Source organism: Equus caballus, chromosome 11, assembly GCF_041296265.1.
Source record: "Equus caballus isolate H_3958 breed thoroughbred chromosome 11, TB-T2T, whole genome shotgun sequence".
In the NCBI taxonomy this organism is placed as follows: Eukaryota; Metazoa; Chordata; class Mammalia; order Perissodactyla; family Equidae; genus Equus; species Equus caballus.
Genome location: NC_091694.1, coordinates 44903038 through 44924544, shown reverse-complemented (window position 1 = coordinate 44924544; position 21507 = coordinate 44903038). Strand labels below are relative to the sequence as shown.

Sequence of the window (21507 nt, the reverse complement as noted above, 5' to 3'; positions counted from 1 at the left end):
AGAAAGAAAGTACATTAGTGATTGTCAGGGAAACTGAGAGTGACTGCTAATAAGTATGAGGCTTCTTTTTGGTGTGATGAAGATATTCTGGCATTTGATAGTGGTCGTTGTAGGACCGTGTGAACATACCAAAACCCACTAAATTATATACTTTACTTATTTACTTACTTATTTTTGGTGAGGAAGATTCACTCTGAGCTAAGATCTGTTGCCAATCTTCCTCTTTTTTTTTTTTTTTTTGCTTCAGGAAGATTAGCCCTGAGCTAACATCTATGCCCCATCTTCCTCTATTTTGTATGTGGGTCACCATCACAACATGGCTTGATGAGTGGTGTAGGTCAGCACCTGGGATCTGAACCCACGAACCCAGGCACACTGGACTTAACTAGTATGTCATGGGGCCAGCCCCTGAATTACATACTTCAAAAGGGTGAATTTTGTGGTATGTGAATTACACCTGACTTTTTAAAAAGAGGGCAGACATTTGAACTGGATCTTAAAGGATGTGCTCATTGGAGAGACAACAGTGGGAAGAGAAGTCGAGGCAGCAAGAATAAAATGAGAAAAGGCATGGAAGCCTCAAAAATTAATGCATTCAGGAAAGTGAAGGCTGAGGCTGGAGTATAGGTATATACACAGGAGTGTTCACGGAACAAACAAGGTAGTGAAGGAACAAATAATGAAAGCCCTGGATGCGAACCAAGGAGAAAGACATGGGGTCCCTTAATGAGAATGAGGTCTTAGCTCAATCCATCTTGTCAAAGAAGCCTGTGTCAATCAACTCAGAATCATCTAACAACTCCATTCCACTTTGGCAAACCCAACCCTCATTTTCACACCATTTATAAAATACATTTATTTACAGCATCAATTATTCTAAGCTTTCTCCCCACCAGAATATAAGCTCCTTGAGGGCAGCCTTGTTTCCAATCTATGCAAACTATGTAAGTGCAAGTACAGAGTACCCTGTGGAATTCCAAAGATGTGTAATGAGATCGACAATTAAGACAAAGTTCTGAGCTTTCCTAATTTTATAAACCTTTGTTCATTTTGTCGCCCTGTTCAGAATGCCCTCCTAATCACAAATTCACCCAAAACTCCCCCATCCTCCACGGTCTATTTCAAATGCTACTTCCTTATGAAGGCTTTCTTTGCTTCCTCACCTGATAGGAACTCTCTCCTCTTTTAAAGAGGGTGTGTTTTGTACTTTTTTGGGTACTGATTTCCTCATACTTCACATTGCAGTTATTTGGGCATGCCTCTCATTTCACACATCTCTCAACCCACACTTTCGGGAATCTAGGTACCTGGGGATAAGGTCCATGTCTTTCTCAGTCTTCTAACTCCCAGCACTGTGCTGGGCAGAGACTGAACTGAACTATTCACCTAGCAGCAAAAATGATGGAATCAGAGACAGAAATAAGCCTGATCATAAAACAAAAGTTTTTAAAAATCCTAGAAGAAACTACACAAAACAGGATGCAGGCACAAATAACAGAGAGTGTATGTTGAATCAATTTGTGACTGCTTGGCTTGTTTACATCTGGTCATTTTCATCACATGGATTTCATTTTGCTAGAACTCCAGAAGACTCAGACAAAGAGTAATGGCCTCCCAGCTGCTGTGTTCCCAAGTCTGCGGTTTTCCTGTGATATAAACAAAACATTCTGGAGGTACGGTCTCTGTTAATATTTGCTGGTGTGGGTCTGGGGGAGAAATGGGTGGTGGGGTGGAGGAGAGTTTGAGGGAAATCCACCTAATGAACTGACAGTTCATATAAGCAACACCTGGAGTGTTAAAACCCCCTACAACTGTTATTTTACTGGAAAAAAAAAATCCACTCTTCCTTTGGTAAATGTAAAAATTCTTTCACCAGTTGCATTCCAATCTAAAGTGTGTGGCAGTTCAGGAGAGATGGCAGCTGGAACAGATCATATTCAGGATGCAGTGAATGTTCACCAGCAGCTATGGGATGATCAGAGCCCACAAAATGAATCTTCAGAGCCAGGTTCCTTTAAGAAAACGGGTTAGCCTCAATTTGCCTGCTCAGAGCATTCTGCTTGTAAACATTGAACTGGAAATACACATCCGCATCTGATTGGCAAAAGGATCAGCCTTGTGAATAGAAACTTTGTGACAACAGCTACTCAGGACTCCCTACTTAGCTTCATAAAACCCTGAAGCCTAAGTTTTGGTTTTAATCCTATTTTTGTTAAATATTTACAATCTACTACAAAACCAAATTCAGACCAAATGTCTGCTTACACAACCTTGTGGCAAGAGGGAAAGAGGACCCGCGTTTATTGGCACCAGGCCAGGCACCCTCCGTGGGCTCCATCCTCACAACAACCTGGGAGGCAGGCAGCCCCACTTCACATACCGACGAGGTAACTTGGGCCCACAGAGGTTAAGTCCTTTGCTCACACCTCCAAAGGGAAAATGAGAAAAGTAAGGTCTGTCTGACTCTAAAATCAGTGGTTCTTTCCACTATACTCTGCTACTTACTGGCCACTATGCCCCAGAAAAGTTCTTTCTCCAGAATTTGTAAGGATGCTACAAGAGTATGTGACTCCAGAACAGGCATTGGTAAACTTTTCCTGTAAAGGGCCAGACAGTAAATATTTTTGGCTTTGCAAGCCATATGATCTCAGTTGCAATTACCTAATTCTACCATTGTAGCACAAAAGCACTCATAGATAATATACAAATGAATGAAGACGGCTGTGTTCCAATGAAACTTTACTTACAAAAACAGGCTGGGAGCCAGATTTGGCCCACAGGCTGTAGTCTGCCTACTTCTGCTCAAAAGGCTCTAGAGTGGGCAGCTTCATGTCATTTGGCTTAGAAATCAGTAAAGAAGTGCCCATTTCCAACTAACGTAAGTCTTCTATATTCTATATGGTCCACGAACTTAAGGAATTTACATTCTTTTGGGAAGAAAACACATGGGCCCATAAAAGCTGAGTAACAACAGAAGGCAGCATGTGGCACGTATCAAAGGAGGGCAGTGATGGGCCACCACTCTATTAGAAAACCAGGGTCCACAACCTGATCACAAAATCCTGCACTGGCACCACAGTTCAGCAAGAGTCAGAAAAACCTCTCAGCAGGCAAGAATGAGGATGAGTCAGAAGTGACTGCTGTAAGCACTAACAAAACACCCACTCTGGCGAGGCCACAGTAAGGTTTTCAGCATGTGTCAGATGCTAGTCAAAGACAACATCTCCCTTAGGCTTACCAAACACACCTGCTCCCTGCCTCATTCTCAAAGGACAAGCAACTGACCTAAGGTGCAAGATAAACTGAGTGCTGTAGGAAACTCCGGGAGGTCTTCCGTTCTCCTCCCAGCTGATGCTTCAAGCCCTGAAGAGCCTGCAGAAGCTACAGGCAAGGGCTGATAGAAACCATCTGGGGTCACTCTTGAAGCCTTACCTTGCTCATGGCCGTCAGGGCAGGATCGCAGGCAGCATCCAGGTCCTGAACCAACAACTGAATGCTGCTTGAGATGACACTGCAAATCACACAAATACTGTGGTCACAACTTAAAACATGACTCTTTGAATGACTGATACAGCCCCTTCCAAATGTTTTAGGCACCTGTGTAAAAATCAGATTCATCATTTCACCAGAAAAGCTCACTTTACTTCAAAAGGGAATTAATGACAGCGAGGAGCATTTTGGCTTTTTTTCATTCCTGCTCCATGTCCTGGTCTTATTTGGGTGTGTCTCCACTCAGGACACAAAATTCCATGGCTAGTCTCCCTAAGGGCCACGCCCAGAATCCCTCTTTGCTTCCTCCTCCAAAAGTACCTGCTTGCTCAGAATGTTTAAACCAGGACTTGTGAAAAAAAGAGTTGAGAAAAGGAGAGGAAATGACCCAAGAAGAGGATTTTGATTTTTCCTCAGTAAGCGGTTGACGTGAAAGCTGAAGCTTGGCCTCTCCCAATCTCATTCAGTGACCGCAAGGTAACATCAAGAAGGCTTTACAGTTTGGACTTCTTGGACAGACGCCCTCCTACCCCAAACACCCCCGCCTCCCGGCTAAAATCAGGCCGCTTACCCTTTATATTCTAAAACACTGGAGGTGGGGCTGGCCCTCTGTGGATTTAAAGGGGCAGACAGAAGGCCTTGGACCTGCCCTTCCTACAGCGATGGCCAAGGGAGGATTTCTTCTCTTATTCTAGACAGTGCAACAATAAAAACCCCGTAAGCCAAAAATGACTGCATCCGAGGAGGCAGAATGGGAGGCAGCTGCACCAACTTCTAATGCTTCTAAGTGGCAGGTAGAGAATAAGCCTGATCTAACAGAAGGTCCTGGAAACCTCCTAGGTTTTGTAGTGACCTAAAGCCGACAGCCTGAGACAGGCTGCTTTGTGAAGGGGGAAGGGCAGCCTTGGAGCAGGCATATGCAAGGTACATACGTGCTGAATGTGTCCATTTCTCCAGTCAGATTGATCCGTTCGATCAGACTTACATCAACTTTTTCTTTGAGTTTTTCTTCTAGCTATTAGAAAATAAGAAAAAAAGCATGTTTAATGATTATCCAAAGGCGTGCCATAGTAATAATACTTAGCATTTACTGAGCTTGATGATTCACGTATAATTCTAGACACTTTTCATCTATTGATTCATTCAATTCTCAAGACCCTTTGAGGAAGATTCTATTATTATCCCCATTTTAAGATGAGACAATGGAGGAGTGACCTATCCAAGACAGGCAGTGGTAGGGCTGAGAATCAAACCTCCTCCAGAGCCTGCACCCTTAGCACTGGGCTATACTTGTTTCTTACGGCACACTGACAATTCATTCCCTTAATTTAAAAATGAACCTGACTTTTAGGATACTCCCTTCCCCATGAACTGCAGGCTCACTCACCAACGTTGGAAGCCTCTGATGGGGGATGGCAGTAAAATCAGTTAAACTATTTACGGAGCGCTACTATGAGCCACCCACCGTGTCCAGCTGTTGGGGATGCTGAGGTGAGCAAAAGAAACACAGTCTGCCTTCCTCAGCCTGTAGCCTAGGAGAGAAACACTGGCCATGCTCCCAGCTGCCTCAAAGAAAAATACTACTGACCAGGAATTGTAACTATCTCCAAACATCCCGGGAATTGATTAATCTAACCCTCCCAAACCCATCTATTACACAAACTCTTAAGAATAATGTTTTGTCTTAAATTTAAAAATGCTCTTAGTATAAGCTTTTTGGAACACAATTTATTTAAAAAGCCAAAATTTAAATATACACACTCTTTAAGCCAGCAGCTTCACATCTAGAAAACTATTTCAATGAAATAATGAGAACAATGTACAAAGATACACAAGTATTCTTTGCAGCATTCATTAATTCAAACAATATTTACTGAAGCCTATTTTGTACCAGCCTCTGTAATAGAGTAAGGGAGTTATTCAGTGACCAAAACAGATAAGATGTGTTCTCTTAAAGCTCATATTCTAGTGCAGTTTATATTATTGAAAAACTGGAAACGGTCTACACATATATTTACAAGGGACTGATGAAACAAATTACGGTGCAGGCTCACAATGCTCCAATCTTCAGCAGCTTCTTCCTACTGCACTGAAAAATCCAAACTTCTAACCACGATTTGGGGCTTGTCTAGCTCTCAGGCCCACATCTTGCTTTGCCCCTTGCTTCCTTGGCTTTGGTTATACTGACAGGTTCAACTTCTGGAAATACCAAGGTCTTTCCCCCTGCAGGGCCTTCATACTTCACACTTCCTACTTCCTCTTGCTCACACTCCCTGCTCTCTCCTCCTAACCAGCATCCTTGCTTTGCTGCCCCCCCCACCTCCCGACCCCTCCAAGCCCCTCACTTGGCAGTCTCCTTCCCAACCCTCAGGCCTCTGATTCAGTGTCACCTTCTCAGAGAGGCCCTCCTTGACCACTCTACTTCAGTAGACAACTCCCTAACTAGCACTGCAATATTAGTTTCCTTCCTAGCACTTACTACAAGATGGAAGTTACATCTTGGCTTACTTATTTATTATCTGGCTCCCCCATGAGTCTAAGTTCCATGACACACAGAAACTTGTCTACTTTGTTCACCATGGTTAATTAATACCAAATACAGTGCCTGGTACATAATAAGTGCTTCATAAAGAATCAATGAATGGAACACCGCTATGCAAGTGTTAAGTGTAAAAGTGCTACAATTAGTGAACCAATATTGATACATTATTGGCACTGTTTTTTAAATTTTATTCTCCAATTCTTCATTGCTTGGATTCTTAAGTCTCTTTGGTTTCTCCCTCTATTTCTGTTCGTGCCCCCTCATCCCTGCAATTTTTTCTTAAGGAAACTGGGTTGTTTGCCCTGTAGATTCTCCCACAGTTTGGATTTTGTTGATTGTATCTACAAGTTATTAATTAACACGTTCCTCTGTCCCTTGTATTTCCTGTAAACCGCAGTCTGATGGAGAAGCTTGATTAGATTCAGGTTCCTTTTTTTTTTTTAGCAAACTGCTTCACGATGGTGCTGTGTACTTCTACCAGGAGATGCATGTTTGGTTTTCTCTCTTTTTGTAATGTCAGCAGCCATTGATGGTCACTGCCCTGATCCACTATTCCCTTAGGAGGTATAAAAGAACGATATCCTATCTTTTCTTCTTCATTTATTAATTAAAACTCTGCTATAAAGAGATACTTCCCATTGTCGATGGATTAGTCATGCTGAGGCGCGAGTCAGACAGGAAAGGCAGTATGAGAACTGTCCCTTTATTTACCAGTACTCAGTTCGTACCAGTGGTTCCTTAGTGTCTTCAAAGGTGATAAATGAATTTTATTTATTTATTTTTTTAAGATTGGCACCTGAGCTGACAACTGTTGCCAATCTTCTTTTTTTTCCCTTCTTCACCTTCTCCCCAAACCCCCATAGCACATAGTTGTATATTCTAGTTGTTAGTGCCCCTGGTTGTGCTGTGTGGGACACCGCCTCAGCATGACCTGACAAGTGGTGCCATATCCGTGCCCAGGATCTGAACTGGTGAAACCGCGGGCCACCAAAGCGGAGTGCACCAACTTAACCACTAGGCCATGCGGCCAGCCCCGATAAATGAATTTTTAAAAATCATTATAACCAAATGGATTTAAACATATTTGATGTTTTCAATCCACTGTAGCTAACATTCTCACTGATGTTTGCATATCCCATCTTTGACCAGTAGAGCTTATTCAGGTTGCCTCCTGTATTAGTTTCCTAGGGCTGCGTAACAAACTACAGTCATGCGTCACTTAACAAGGATACTTTCTGAGAAACGCGTCATTAGGCAATTTTGTCATTGTGCGAACATCATAGAGTGTACTTACACAAATCTAGATGGCGCAGCCTACTACACCCCTAGGCTATGTTGTACTAATCTTATGGGACCACCATCGTATGCGCAGTCTGTTGCTGACCAAAATCTCTTTATGTAGCACATGACTACTACAAACTTGGTGGCTGAAAACAGAAATTCCTTCTCTCACAGTTCTGGAGACTGGAAGTCTGAAATCAAGGTGTCAGCAGGGTTGGTTCCTTCTGGAGGTTCTGAGGGAGAAACCGTTTCATGTCTGTCTGCTGTCTTCTGGTGGTTGCTGGCAATCCTTGGTGTTCCTTAGCTTGTAGGTGCATCACTCCAATCTCTGCCTCAGTCTTCACATGGCCTCCTTCCTTGAGTCTCTGTGTGCTAAACTGCCCCCTTCTTTCCAAGGACACTAGTCATTGCATTTGGGGCTCACCCTAAGCGCAAGATGATCTATCTTCAGATCCTTATTTAATTACATCTTCAAACACCCTACAGTCATGTGTCGCTTAACAATGGGGACACATCTGAGAATGCGTTGTTAGGTGATTTTGTTGCTGTGCAAACAGCACAGAGTGTACTTATACAAACCCAGATGGTCTAGCCTACTACACTCTATGGTCCTAATCTTACGGACCCACCATGGTATAAGTGGTCTGTCGTTGACTGAAATGTCCTTATCCGGCATATGACTGTATTTCCAAATAAAGTCACATTTACAGGTACCGGGGGTTAGGATTTGGACATATCTTTTTGTACAATAAACCCACTATAGGGGCTGGCCCCGTGGCTGAGTGGTTAAGTCTGCGCGCTCTGCTGCCGGCGGCCCAGTGTTTCGTTGGTTCGAATCTTAGGCACGGACATGGCACTGCTCATCAAACCACGCTGAGGCAGTGTCCCACATGCCACAACTAGAAGGACCCACAACGAAGAGTATACAACTATGTACCAGGGTGCTTTGGGGAGAAAAAGGAAAAAATAAAATCTTAAAAAAATAAAAAATAAACCCACTATAGCTCCTGAGTCCTGAAATGATCTCACAGTCTTTGATATTTTTCTTGCTTTTTGTATGACATGACGTTCCTGTCTCATCTTGTACTTCTCCTGCTCCAGACCTAGAATTAGTCATTTCTCCAGGAATCTCTGGTTCCTTTGAGTGGAAAATGGTATTTAGACATCACAATATAGGTGCTAAGGATGTATTTACTTTTATAATCAGTAAAAATAATTTTCACTAAATAACAAAAAATTGGCTACATCCATCGTGCATCATCAAAATGGTCTCTGATCTACTAATACTTCTAGAACTTCTAAGAATATGTTCTAGAAAAATAATGCAAAATATATTAGATGTTCTTTGTAGGATTACTTATAAAAGCAAAAACTTGAAGCAGCATGCACAATTACTGGGAATACTGATAAATAATTTATGAAACAGTCCCTTAATAGAATATTATGTAGTCATAACGATGATGGTAATAAAGACATTGGAGCAACAGGAGTAATGCTAATGCTATGAGGTTAACAACAACAAAAGGATATGAAAGTGAATTAAGATTATAGCATACAAAACTATGTTGATGAAAAATGACTGAAAGAAAAAACTCCAAATTGCTAACATGATTATTTGAGGATGATGGGATTCAGTCATTATTTTTAGAGGGTTTATTTTTTGGTACCATGGTTATCTTACTTCTAAAATACTATATTTGTATGTGTATGTCTTTTTCTTTCTGCATACACACAAAATAGTTAAACAGTGCTTTTTCATCAAAGAACTCTGGGACCCCTACTTTTGAGGTCCTCATAGATACTGCTGTCCTGCTCTGGGAGTTTTGGGGCTAAATGGATTGCTGTCTCTGGCTTCAAGTCCAAACCTTTACAGATCATTCCTTGTGTGACTCAATGTGCCCGCGTCCCAAAACAGAGCACACTGCTGCCTCCGCCTCTGGCTGGTTTAACCTCAACTGTGAAGTTTCAGGGGGAATACTTCTTATTTGGCCTCCTGTATTCTTGCTCTGGCTCACAGGTGCTCCGAGCTGTACTGTCTGAACCATAATTTATGACTGCCTCCCTATGATCTAGATATGTGTAAATACTAAGTTCAAAAAAGGGAGAAGAACAGAATCTTTCCCAATTATTTCCTTTCTCTTGGCCTTAGGTGAATTCCAGGCCACATGTGAAAAGGAACTTCTAATTCCACATCTAAGGCTGAATGGAAAATTATTCTGGGTCTTCCTTCTGCTAACGGGGAGCTCCAGTAGAGGCATCACCCTTTCCTGCTTCCCAGTTCCTGGACGTCAGCATCTAAACAATGGTTAGGATTGGTGAGGATCCAAACAAGGCAGATTGAGAATGCTATGTAAATTTCAGGAGATACCTAAAAGCCCAAAGGATTTTGCTGAGCCTAGTAACGCTTCTGAGAATGGAATGGAATAACTGGCTGTGACTCACCACCACCAAAGGCTGGGTCCTTGGACCATTAAGTTTGTTACTGCTTTTCTCATACAGGAGACGATGCTACTGACCTACTTTCAGGAGGGCATGCCCTTTGAGTGGCTTACACAACTTCAGGGAGGAGACCAGCCACACAGTCTTGCCCAGGCTTTTTTTAACAAGGCTCTTTTGTAAGATGGCTGCCTGTCCCGTCTTCTGGCTGGCCAGCCAGTTTTTCTGTATGGGAGGCCAACCGGTCTGCCCAAAGTAGTATGTGGCCTTGTTAGGCCCATACTCTTACCTACTGAGCTAAGCGGCCCAGATGGTTAGGAAAAGGAGGTGGTGAGTGGGCAGCCAGGGTGGCTCACCTGCTGGGTGGTGGCCAGACAGTACTCTGCTGTGCTCAGGATGCTGCAGATGAGGCAGAGCTCCTCTAGAGTGAACTTGGCTACTTCTGAGCCCTCCTTTTCCTTGAGGAGGCTGCTGATGGTCAGCCCTCCACCGCTGCTTGTGGTTCTGAGGAAAAGGAACAGGAACTAGTCAGGCTGGGACTTCTCATTTGCTTCCTGAACTGGAAACTGCACATCTTAAGACAAAGAAAAGGGGGAAGGAAAGGCTGGACACAACCCCAACAAATCTGCATACAATGAGTCCTTTTCCTATTGACCTTACCTTGACTAGCACCTGTTTAAATTTTTGGACCACCAGAAATAGGAAGAGACAATTCCAACAGTTAGCCAGTAATCAGTCCTTTTAACTATGATGACTCCGATACTTACAGAGAAGGCTGCTGAATGGCCTCTCTGCTTAGCTTGGAATTTCCTGATCTGTAGAGCTCATTCGGGATCATCGGGAGCACAAAAGCTGGTTCCCCAATTGCTTCCCTCAGTTAAGAAAATTCTCCCCAGAAATTTGTATGTTGTGCTTGTGGATGGGTACGAAAGTGAACGTTAAGACATGGTTCCTGCCTAAAGAAAGCCCTGATTGCCTCAAGAGACCAAAAAGCATCTCATCCCTTCCTACTGATCTAATCACGTGTTCACAAAATGTGAAAATGCAGTTATAAAACTTCCTGCTTTCTCAACTGTGAGGTTCTATTTTTTTTCCCAAAAGAAGATAGAATCCAATGACATTTACCTTAAAAATAAAAGAGAAATTTCTCCTTGAAAAAACAAACCAACCCTAAAACCGCCAAGTCTTACTGATAATAAAGATTTGAAAACATCTTAATTTCCAGCACTTAGAAGGGTGTGAGGACACTGGCACTCTCTTCCCCTATGGGTTAGGAGCATTAAGTTGTGCAACCTTTCTGGAGGTATATTTCAGGAGCTTAAGAAAACATTTAGACTATTTCACCCAGTAGTTCTACTTCTGTTCAAGTATGCTTTTCTGGGTGTTACTTAAAATACCAAAATAGTGACCCCAACCTAAATGAGCAACTACAAGAATGATCAATAAGAACTTCAGAAACTAACTGAGGTTCTTCTGTATGTTGGATTATCGTGGCATCATTAAGTGTTCTGATGAATATCTACTGTCACTAGTGCTGATGTGCTGACTGCTCTCTGTTGGCCTCTCGGATCCATTCTCTGCTCTGCTCTGCTCTTTCCTTCTCAATGGCTTGGGAGACTGACCTCTACAGACTTATCACCCAGGCTCCCTGGCCCTCTGGCCTCCTCATAGTTTCAGCCAACAGGAGATGTGGCAGGAAGTTGGAGAGGTAGAGGGAGAAGAAGTCTGAGTAATAATTAGTCCTCCTATTCCCTTTGCTTCAGTGTGGTCCTGGCACTGATGCTGGCCCTGTATGACTACAGTTTCTGTGGGGCAGTCCTTTGTCCTCAGTCCCAGTTCTCAAGTGAGTTTTAAAGTAGTAAAAATTACCCACTAGTGTTTGGATGCTTCAGAATCCTCTGTTGGTTCCTTTCACCTTGCCCCCATTTCTGTGACTAGCTGCTTTTGTACCCATATCCCAGCTGAGCGCACCGTTTGTTTCCTGCTGTGACACTGACTAATACACATGCGACAATGCTCACAGGATGATGTTAAGTGAGAACACCAGGGTATAAAACTATTAGCAATATATCAAAAAGATTATGCACCATGATCAAGTGGGATTTATACCAGGGACACAGGGATGGTTCAACATCCGCAAGTCAATCAACATGATACACTACATCAACAAAATGAAAAACAAAAACCACATGATCATCTCAATAGATGCAGAGAAAGCATTCGACAAGATCCAACACCCATTTATGATAAAAACCCTCAGTAAAATGGGTATAGAAGGAAAGTACCTCAACATAATAAAGGCCATATATGATAGACCCACAGCCAACATCATACTCAATGGACAAAAACTGAATGCCATCCCTCTGAGGACAGGAACAAGACAAGGGTGCCCACTTTCACCACTCCTATTCAACATAGTACTGGAGGTGCTGGCCAGAGCAATTCGGCAGGAAAAAGAAATAAAAGGAATCCAAATAGGTAACGAAGAAGTAAAACTCTCGTTGTTTGCAGACGACATGATCTTATATATAGAAAACCCCAAAGAATCCACAGAAAAACTATTAGAAATAATCAACAACTACAGCAAAGTAGCAGGGTATAAAATTAACGTGCATAAATCAGTAGCATTTCTATACACTAACAATGAACTAACAGAAAAAGAACTCAAGAACTCAATCCCATTCACAATCACAACGAAAAGAATAAAATACCTTGGGATAAACTTAACCAAGGAAGTGAAGGATCTATACAATGAAAACTACAAGACTTTCTTGAAAGAAATTGGCGATGACATAAAGAGATGGAAAGACATTCCTTGCACATGGATTGGAAGAATAAACATAGTTAAAATGTCCATACTACCTAAAGCAATATACAGATTCAATGCTATCCCAATCAGAATCCCAAGAACATTCTTCACAGAAATTGAACAAACAATCCTAAAATTCATATGGGACAACAAAAGACCGCGAATTGCTAAAGCAATCCTGAGCAAGAAAAACAAAGCCGGCAGAATCACAATCCCCGATTTCAAAACATACTACAAAGCTACAGTGATCAAAACAGCATGGTACTGGTACAAAAACAGGTCCACAGATCAATGGAACAGAATTGAAAGCCCAGAGATAAAACCACACATCTATGGACAGCTAATCTTCAACAAAGGAGCAGAGGGCCTACAATGGAGAAAAGAAAGTCTCTTCAACAAATGGTGCTGGGAAAACTGGACAGCCACATGCAAAAGATTGAAAATTGACCAGTCTTTTTCACCACACACCAAAATAAACTCAAAATGGATCAAAGACCTAAAGATTAGGCCTGAGACAATAAGTCTTTTGGAAGAGAATATAGGCAGTACACTCTTTGACATCAGTTTCAAAAGAATCTTTTCGGACACTGTAACTCCTCAGTTGAGGGAAACAATAGAAAGAATAAACAAATGGGACTTCATCAGACTAAAGAGCTTCTTCAAGGCAAGGGAAAACAGGATTGAAACAAAAAAACAGCTCACTAATTGGGAAAAAATATTTACAAGCCACTTATCCGACAAAGGGTTAATCTCCATAATATACAAAGAACTCACACTGCTTAACAACAAAAAAACAAACAACCCAATCAAAAAATGGGCAGGGGACATGAACAGACATTTCTCAAAAGAAGATATGAATATGGCCAATAGACACATGAAAAGATGTTCATCATCGCTAATCATCAGGGAAATGCAAATCAAAACTACACTAAGATATCACCTTACACCCGTTAGATTGGCAAAAACATCCAAAACCAAGAGCGACAAATGTTGGAGAGGTTGTGGAGAAAAAGGAACCCTCAGACACTGTTGGTGGGAATGCAAACTGGTACAGCCACTATGGAAAACAGTATGGAGATTTCTCAAAAAGTTAAAAATAGAAATACCCTATGACCCAGCCATCCCATTACTGGGTATCTATCCTAAGAACCTGATATCAGAAATCCCAAGAGTCCGTTGCACCCCTATGTTCATCGCAGCATTATTTACAATAGCCAAGACGTGGAACCAGCCTACATGCCCAGAAACTGATGATTGGATAAAGAAGATGTGGTATATATACACAATGGAATACTACTCAGCCATAAAAAAAGACAAAATTGGCCCATTCACAACAACGTGGATGGACCTCGAGGGTATTATGTTAAGCGAAATAAGCCAGTCAGAGAAAGACGAACTCTCTATGACTCCACTCATAGGTGGAAATTAGTATACTGATAAGGAGATCTGATCGGTGGTTACCAGGGAAAAGGGGGGTGGGGGGAGGGCACAGAGGGGGAAGTGGTGTACCCACAACATGACTAACAAAAATGTACAACTGAAATCTCACAAGGTTGTAATCTATCATAACATTAATAAAAAAAAAAACCCAACTATTAGCAATATAGTTCCAATTCTGTTAAACAAACAAACAAAAGGACATAATCACACTATATATATAAACAAAGAAGGGCAAAATATATACCAAAAGGTTAAATTTGTCTTCTCTGGGTGGTGAGATTACGGGTGATTTTTATTTCTGTCTTTGTGTTTCCTAAACTATAATGAAATTGTATTATTTTGATAACCAGGATAAAAGTTATTAAAATTTTTAAAATAATTTTTGTCATAGTCAAAGAAACTCTCCTTGGTAAAATATACTTGTTACTTCAAATCCCTTGAAGAGCACACAGATTTTATTTTCTCTCCTCCTCCCACATATGACACATTTTAATGACAATGACAGAAACTAATTCCTGAATTGTTGAATTTAGCCAGGAGGATGATTTATAAATACTAAATTCCAAAGCATTACTTTAGATTTAGATTACTTTAGATCTATTGTTATTTTATTACAATCAAAACTCCTATATAACCAAAAAAAGTCTCAACCCTCTAGCTGAACGACCCATTTATTTTAAGTAATAAGCAATATAAGAACATCCTAATGCTCCAGAATAATATAGTGAAGTCACTATAATCAGGAGCTGTGCTATATAAACCCCTACCCCCGAATCCCACCACATCTTTAAACATTAGACTCTTCCCAGGACAGCAAGATACACACACCAGAAGAGAGACTTTAGAATGTAATCAGACTGAGGGAAAGCAGATTCATGCCTCCCTTCTACTTATCATCCCAGGGCATACTGTCATTGAGTGAGACCTGAATGAAACTGCCCATGCTGTTTAAAAGGTATTTCCACCACCACCCCACTTTTTTTGCCAAGTACCTAGCCCTGAAGCCATGTAAATTAAACACAGATATAATGGGACTGATTCCCTTAGTCCACTGTGGTAAGGTCTGACCTATGCTGGCGGCCAGTGTGGGCATTTCCTTTAATGGTCTTGATCAGCTGGAATCTCATTAGAGAGGAAATAGCCTCAGACCCTTGGGAACTCAATAAGGGTGTTTTCTTCCTTGATACTCTTAACAGTTCAGTAAACAACTTCAGAGTGGATTTCTTTAAAGATTCCCATATTTAGGTATATTCATTTCACCACTCGGACCAGGAAGAACAGGACTCACTTGGGCAGGTTGCCAGAGAGGATTTTCCAGGCGTATTCTCGAAGGTACTTCTGAAAAATGGTGGTCAGGGCGATCATTGGCTCCCCTGTGCTGAGCTGAGAGCACTGCACCATGCACTTCTTGTAGTAGACAAAGAGGTCAGCACAGCTGGGGAGCACGGCACCCCCTTCATCAGTGTTGGGCTTCGGTGGCCCCTGAGCTTTGAAGTCGGCCACAAACCGATCTATCAGCTCTCCAAGGTTTCTAGGAGGAAGAAAACCTGAAATGTTATTTTATTTCAAGAAAGATAAAGCAAGTGTGCTTCACTGCAATGAGCAAATCATTCCCAATGCTTTTTACATTTAAAATTGGATCCATTTTTATCAATATCATCATTGACCACCACCACCACTCCTACAGCAACAGCAGCAACAGCTCTGGCATTTGTGTGCTGCTTTAGACTTTTCAAGACATTTCATGATCACATGTGACTCCAAGCCCCTGTGAGGGAGATAAGGTATTACTGGACCCTTGAAGAGATGAAAAAATTAAGGCCTAGAAAGTTTATCACACAATTTAGCGGCAGAACGGAGCCTAGAATCCACCATTTAAGTGTGTGCACTGGTCCTCTTACCATATTAGTACCATCGCCCCCTTTCTACAAGTGAAAACCCTAAGCAATGATAATGATCATTTTCTGAATACTTATGATGTACCAGGCACTGTGTCAGTGTTTTATAAGCGTCATTTCATTGAACTTCACTTAATCTTCACAACAACCTTATGAAGTAGGTACTAGAACTACCCTCATTTTCTTTTTTTTTTTTTAAGGAAGATTAGCCCTGAGCTAACATCTGCTGCCAATCCTCCTCTTTTTGCTGAGGAACACTGGCCCTGAGCTAACATCCGTGCCCATCTTCCTCTACTTTATATGTGGGACACCTACCACAGCATGGCTTGCCAAGCGGTGTCACGTCCGCACCCGGGATCCCAACTGGCGAACCCCGGGCTGCTGAAGGGGAACATGCGAACTTAACTGCTGCGCCACCGGGCTGGCCCCACTACCCTCATTTTCAAAAAGCAAGGTGCAGAAAAGTTGAGGACCTTGTCCAAGGTCCTACAGCAAGAGCGTGGGGGAACCAGGATTCAAAACCAAGCAGCCTGGCTCCAGACCTCACGCTTTTAACTACTCTACCCTATTCCTCCTAAAAACAAAAAATGGTTATGATGGGAGCAAATATTTAGATATCATTAACCTAAATGTGCCCACGAGACAGATACTTAAACAAAGAGAAACTGTAAAGAAATATTCTAATGCTTTCTTTCTCTTTTAATGTAGTTTTTCCCTAAAACTCCCAGAACCAAAGGTGTAAAAAGTCTTGGGAGAAGACAGGGCATGCGCAGCTCCAGGCTTGCCCCGGGTTATGGTGGTGGTGATGGTTGCAATTTTTCTCCCATTTCCCCTTCAAACATCACTGACTTTGCCTCAGATGCACTGAGCCTTCACCAGTTAGAACCCAGCGGGGCTATATTAATTGTTCTCTGCACAGTTGTGCTGTGTGAGACATGGAAGGGGTCCCCACCTCTCCTGACATTTTGCATCTTTTTAGGTTGCTGTCTAGGGCTACAGGAATCCAGCTGTGCTTTTAACATGTATTTATATAAGAGTCAAGAAGAAAAAGACAAGAATCACACACAGCATCAATTAGCAGGAATAGGAGAAAACTGACATTTTACTCAAGAGCTTTTGTTATTGGAAGTTTATTACATCCAGATGTGGCCATTCTGCTCTCAAAGAACTTCGGGTCTAGGCTGGAGTCTGTGGTGATGGTCAGCAAGCAGGGGAGGAACTCATTAGTTGACCTTGGAAAGCTCCAAGGTCACCACCCCTACTCCTCACAATCTCTTCTTGCTTCGCCTTTCCATTTAATCTCCCCACTCTCCTCCACAGTGACCCTACTCTCCCACCAGACTCACCTCAACTGCCCCCTGCTCCATCTCTATCCCAACTCTGTGCTTTTGCCCAGATGCCTCCCCTGGCCAAGATGCTCTCTCATCACCTCTCTACTCATCCTTCAAGTTCCACTCAGGGGGCACCCAGACAACTCCTACTCACATCAATCCTCTGTCTAAATTTCAACTTCTGTCATTTGTAACACACTGACACTTCATGTTTTTAACGCTTTTACTATACAGTGTAAGGATGTCAAATATTCAAGAAACAAGCCACCTTCTCCCACTCTAGACCCACAGCAGGCAATGCTCATTAATAATGGCTCACTTTTTCACTGATCTTTGGCAGAATTTCAGAATCCTTCTTGAGACAACACTCTAGCCAGTCACTTCTAATAAGCTGAAGTTGGTAGAAAAAGGTACAAGCTGCTTGCTATACAGTAGAAGAATCTTCTCTGTTTCTGGTACGTTATCATAAGCTCCTTGAGAGTTGGGAAAATGTTTATGTTACTTCTGCTCCCCCTAGGCCCACCCCTCATGCTCATGGTGAAGCTAATCTCTCAATTTTGCTCATGCCCAATACAGAACCAGCTGATCAACCTCCACACTGTGTTCCTAAGGGATGGGGATGGAAGGGTAGGAGGTGGGGGCTGGGTGGGGGCTGGAGCAGTGGCAGAGAGCCTGTAACAGAAGGCAAAAGGTTCCACTTGAGTCTTCTTGTGAGAGATTCTCATCTCCAAACCTATAGTGCCAACCAAAACAGGGGCCAGAGCTCTGCAGTGTTTTTACTTTAATCACTCATCTAACTCCCCTAGAAGCTGAAGCTGCTTCTCACCCACTTCCTATTTCAGAGCCAACCTGATGCGTAAAGTCATAAATTAATTACAATCATAGAACATAAAGAAAATTTACACTGAAACACTCCAAAGATCTTCCCTATTGTGCAGAATGTCTACCAGGTTACTTTTGACATTGTTCCATCATGCGGATGAGAAATAAACCAGTCAGAGTAACCTTCCCCTCCCTTCCACCTTCCACTCTTTGCATCAGCATGCTCCTATGCCATACAGAACATTAGAAAATGAGTAATCAATGTTTCACAGAATAGAAGAGTAGAAGTTACCCCGATGGGAATGGGTAAGGTTCTTAGTTTGAATAGATGATCACTCCAATCAACTACGGACTGAGCACTGAGTATGCATAAGGCTCTGCGGGCTGTAAGTGTAAGACACAAATGAATTCAACTAGAAAAAAAAAGCAAAGGTTATTGTTTCTTCTAGGCACCAAACACTATCCTGAGTTTTGGCAAGATCTTCCAGGACAAGAGGAGAAGGGGATGTGTGGCATCTTGACCTGTAGACTGGCATCACAAGGAGGTGCCTTTCATACCCTAAAGCAATTACAATCAAGGCAGTTTATAAACGGCTGAGTCCTGATCAAGGTGCTGCAGGGCTAGAAGCTTTGATATTCGGATTTCAAGACAGCAATAAAATGCTAATTTTTCAGTACAGACAATACGAACAATTTGTTTTAAACAAAAGAAACAGTGAAAACTAGAGAGAAAATTTCACAGCAGATTCAGGTGAAAGAACAAAGGGACGGAATGAGAAGTGAGCACAGAATACGGTGAGAGGAAGAGGGGATGGGAAGGAGGGGAGGGGTTTGGCTGAGGTAGAAGATACAAACTGAGAAAAGTTTGCTCTGCAGTTTGATTCATAGGTTCCTCTGTATTCCCATAGTAAATATTCATATCTTGATCCTTTCACGCTGTGTACCACAAGTCTATCTTTCCCACTAGTATATACGCCTACAAACTAGACACAGTGCTGGGTGCATTATAACTACAATCTTGTTTAATCTTCACAATAGCCCTGAGTAGAAGGCATTATTATCCCCATTTTATGAATGAAGAAATTGAGGCTAAGAAGAATAATATAACTTGCCCTAGGTCACAGAATTTATTGGAGCTGGAATTGGAACTTGGGTCTGTCTGACTGCAAAGCCAAGCTCTATCCACTATACCATGCTTTGATTTCAAAACTGTAAAGCACTATACAGATATATGATATTATGATTACTGCTGTTATTTACTGTCTCTCCAGCTTTAAGAAATATGTCATGGATGTGGATGGTGTCTTTTACCTTCTTCCTTGTAGCTTGAGCTTTTTGCCCAAGAACTATATAAGCATTTCACAGGGCCATGTGAAATACTGCTGAGAGTTCCACTGATAAATAAAATGACGTAGGAATAAAGACTATTGCAGAGTATCAGTAGAGGGAAAGATAAAAACATGAAGAGAAGAAAAACCACCCTGCAGACGAAGCTTATCTACGAATGACCAAGGCAGTTTCGTCTAGTGGATCTGCAGTTGATATTCACAGAAACAATATTCTAATTGGCCTGAAAAGTACTGATGGTGCTGGGAGAGGAAGATGGTAGTCAGAAAAAGTTGGCAAGGAGGTGAACATGGGCAAAGTGGCTTAAGATCCCCAGGAAGTTACAGCAATTTGTTAATTCAGGGGTACTCAAACTAACTTGCGTCCCATCCCCTTCCCTTTGGTTGGGGCCAAGGATTTGGCTCTAGTGTGGCCAGTAGGTTGGGGAGCCAAGGTTTGGCTTGAGCACAACTGGGAGATGGGTTACACACAGGTAAATGGAGCAAGTAAGTAAATACATGGAGGATACAAGTTTCTCTCTGCTGTAGAAAGTAGTTACAGACATGGAAAGGGGGAGGCTAACACAAACCCGGTGGTGTTCGATGAGAATTGGAGGTATCAGCATAAACCATAGGTTTTAATATATGAATAGGCATAAAAGTAGATATAGTAGATATTTCTTAGCTCTCTCAGCTGAGAAGACCTAGAAGCATGACCCTTAAGCAGTAGTGAACATACCTAATGCTGAGAACTTAGTTTCTAAATATCATTCTCCACCAAAGGAACAAGGGACCCCAGAAAAATGGATGACTCCAGGGCTGGGGTAGGAAAGTGCAAGACAAGTCTGGTATATTTTGTTGTGCCTGAAAGGAAGTGCTCAAAAAGGGAAAGGGGCATGCAAAAAGGATGAAAAACTAGCTTGAAGGGGTTTCAATGGCCAAAGCAGGGACAATGTGAGCATTAAATAACAATGGATCCTGGAAGAGAAAAAGAACATTGGTGGAGAAACTGGTGAAATCCAAATAAGGTCTGGAGTTTACTAAAGAGAACTGTACCAATGTTAACTTGCTGGTTTTGATAATTGTACTATGGTTCTGTAAGATGTTGACATTAGGGGAACTTGGGAGAAAAGAATATGGGAAATCTATACTATTTTTGGAATTTTTCTCTAGGCCTCAATTTATTCCAACATAAAGTTAAAAAAAAAAAAGATAGTAATGGCTTTAATCCATTGAATAAAATAGGAATCCACAAATCCATGCTGATATAAATAAACGGGAAAAAGAGAAAGCTTTTTCTTAAAATATACTGCCAACTAATAAATGTAGAAGAAATGATGGAATTGGAAAAATCATCATTTGACAACTATCTTAGTAATAAATGATTCAGGCAAGCATCATCATTAGGTGGTAAAATAAATAAGTGAAAGATGAGAAAAAGGCTATTTGTATGGTTTCAAGTTTTCTCCCAACACTTATTAATTACTTATTAATAAATAGAGAAACCTGGCAGACACCATCTAAACCAAGTAATAAAAATGAACTCCACGAGTTGTGGGACAAACTGAGACTGGGTATAGCCTCCTGATATGAATTACTGAGAAGAACACAGCACCATTTCTGCATAAATCATAAGTCGTGAGAAAATATCAGTCAAACTTACACTGAGGGACATTCCACAAAATGACTGGGCTGTACTCTTCAAAATTTCAAGGTCATGAAAGACACAGAAAGAGTGAGTCATTCTTCTGGATTGAAGGAGATCAACGACATACGACAAATGAATGCAACCTGGAATGGATTCTGGGTCTATAAAAAGGATGATTGGGACAACTGGTAAGATGGAATGGGGTCTAACGGATTAAATGGTAATATTGTATCGATGTTCACTTCCTGATTTTGATGGTTGCACTGTGGGCACGAGCCAGCCCTGGTGGTCTAGTGGGTAACATTTGGCACTCTCACTGCCGTGGCCCAGGCTTCCTTTCCAATTCAGGGAACCACAACACCCATCTGTCGGTTGTTATACTGTAGCGGTTGCATGTTGCTGTGATGTTGAAAGTGATGCCACCAGCATATCAAATACCAGCAGCCTCACCCATGGTGAACGGGTTTCAGCAGAGTTTCCAGACTA

General features: G+C 41.9%; 1 protein-coding gene across 1 annotated transcript in view; it reads right to left on the bottom strand.

Annotated features, from left to right (window-relative positions):
• The window catches only part of VPS53 (VPS53 subunit of GARP complex), a 138118-nt gene that overhangs the window by 32672 nt on the left and 83939 nt on the right, over positions 1-21507 (bottom strand). Inside the window, exons 14-17 of the mRNA XM_023653179.2 lie at positions 15286-15528; positions 10105-10252; positions 4422-4504; positions 3433-3511 (exon numbers count right to left, since the gene is read on the bottom strand). Coding sequence (XP_023508947.1) covers positions 3433-3511; positions 4422-4504; positions 10105-10252; positions 15286-15528 — 553 coding nt within the window. The remainder of the gene's footprint in view (positions 1-3432; positions 3512-4421; positions 4505-10104; positions 10253-15285; positions 15529-21507) is intronic.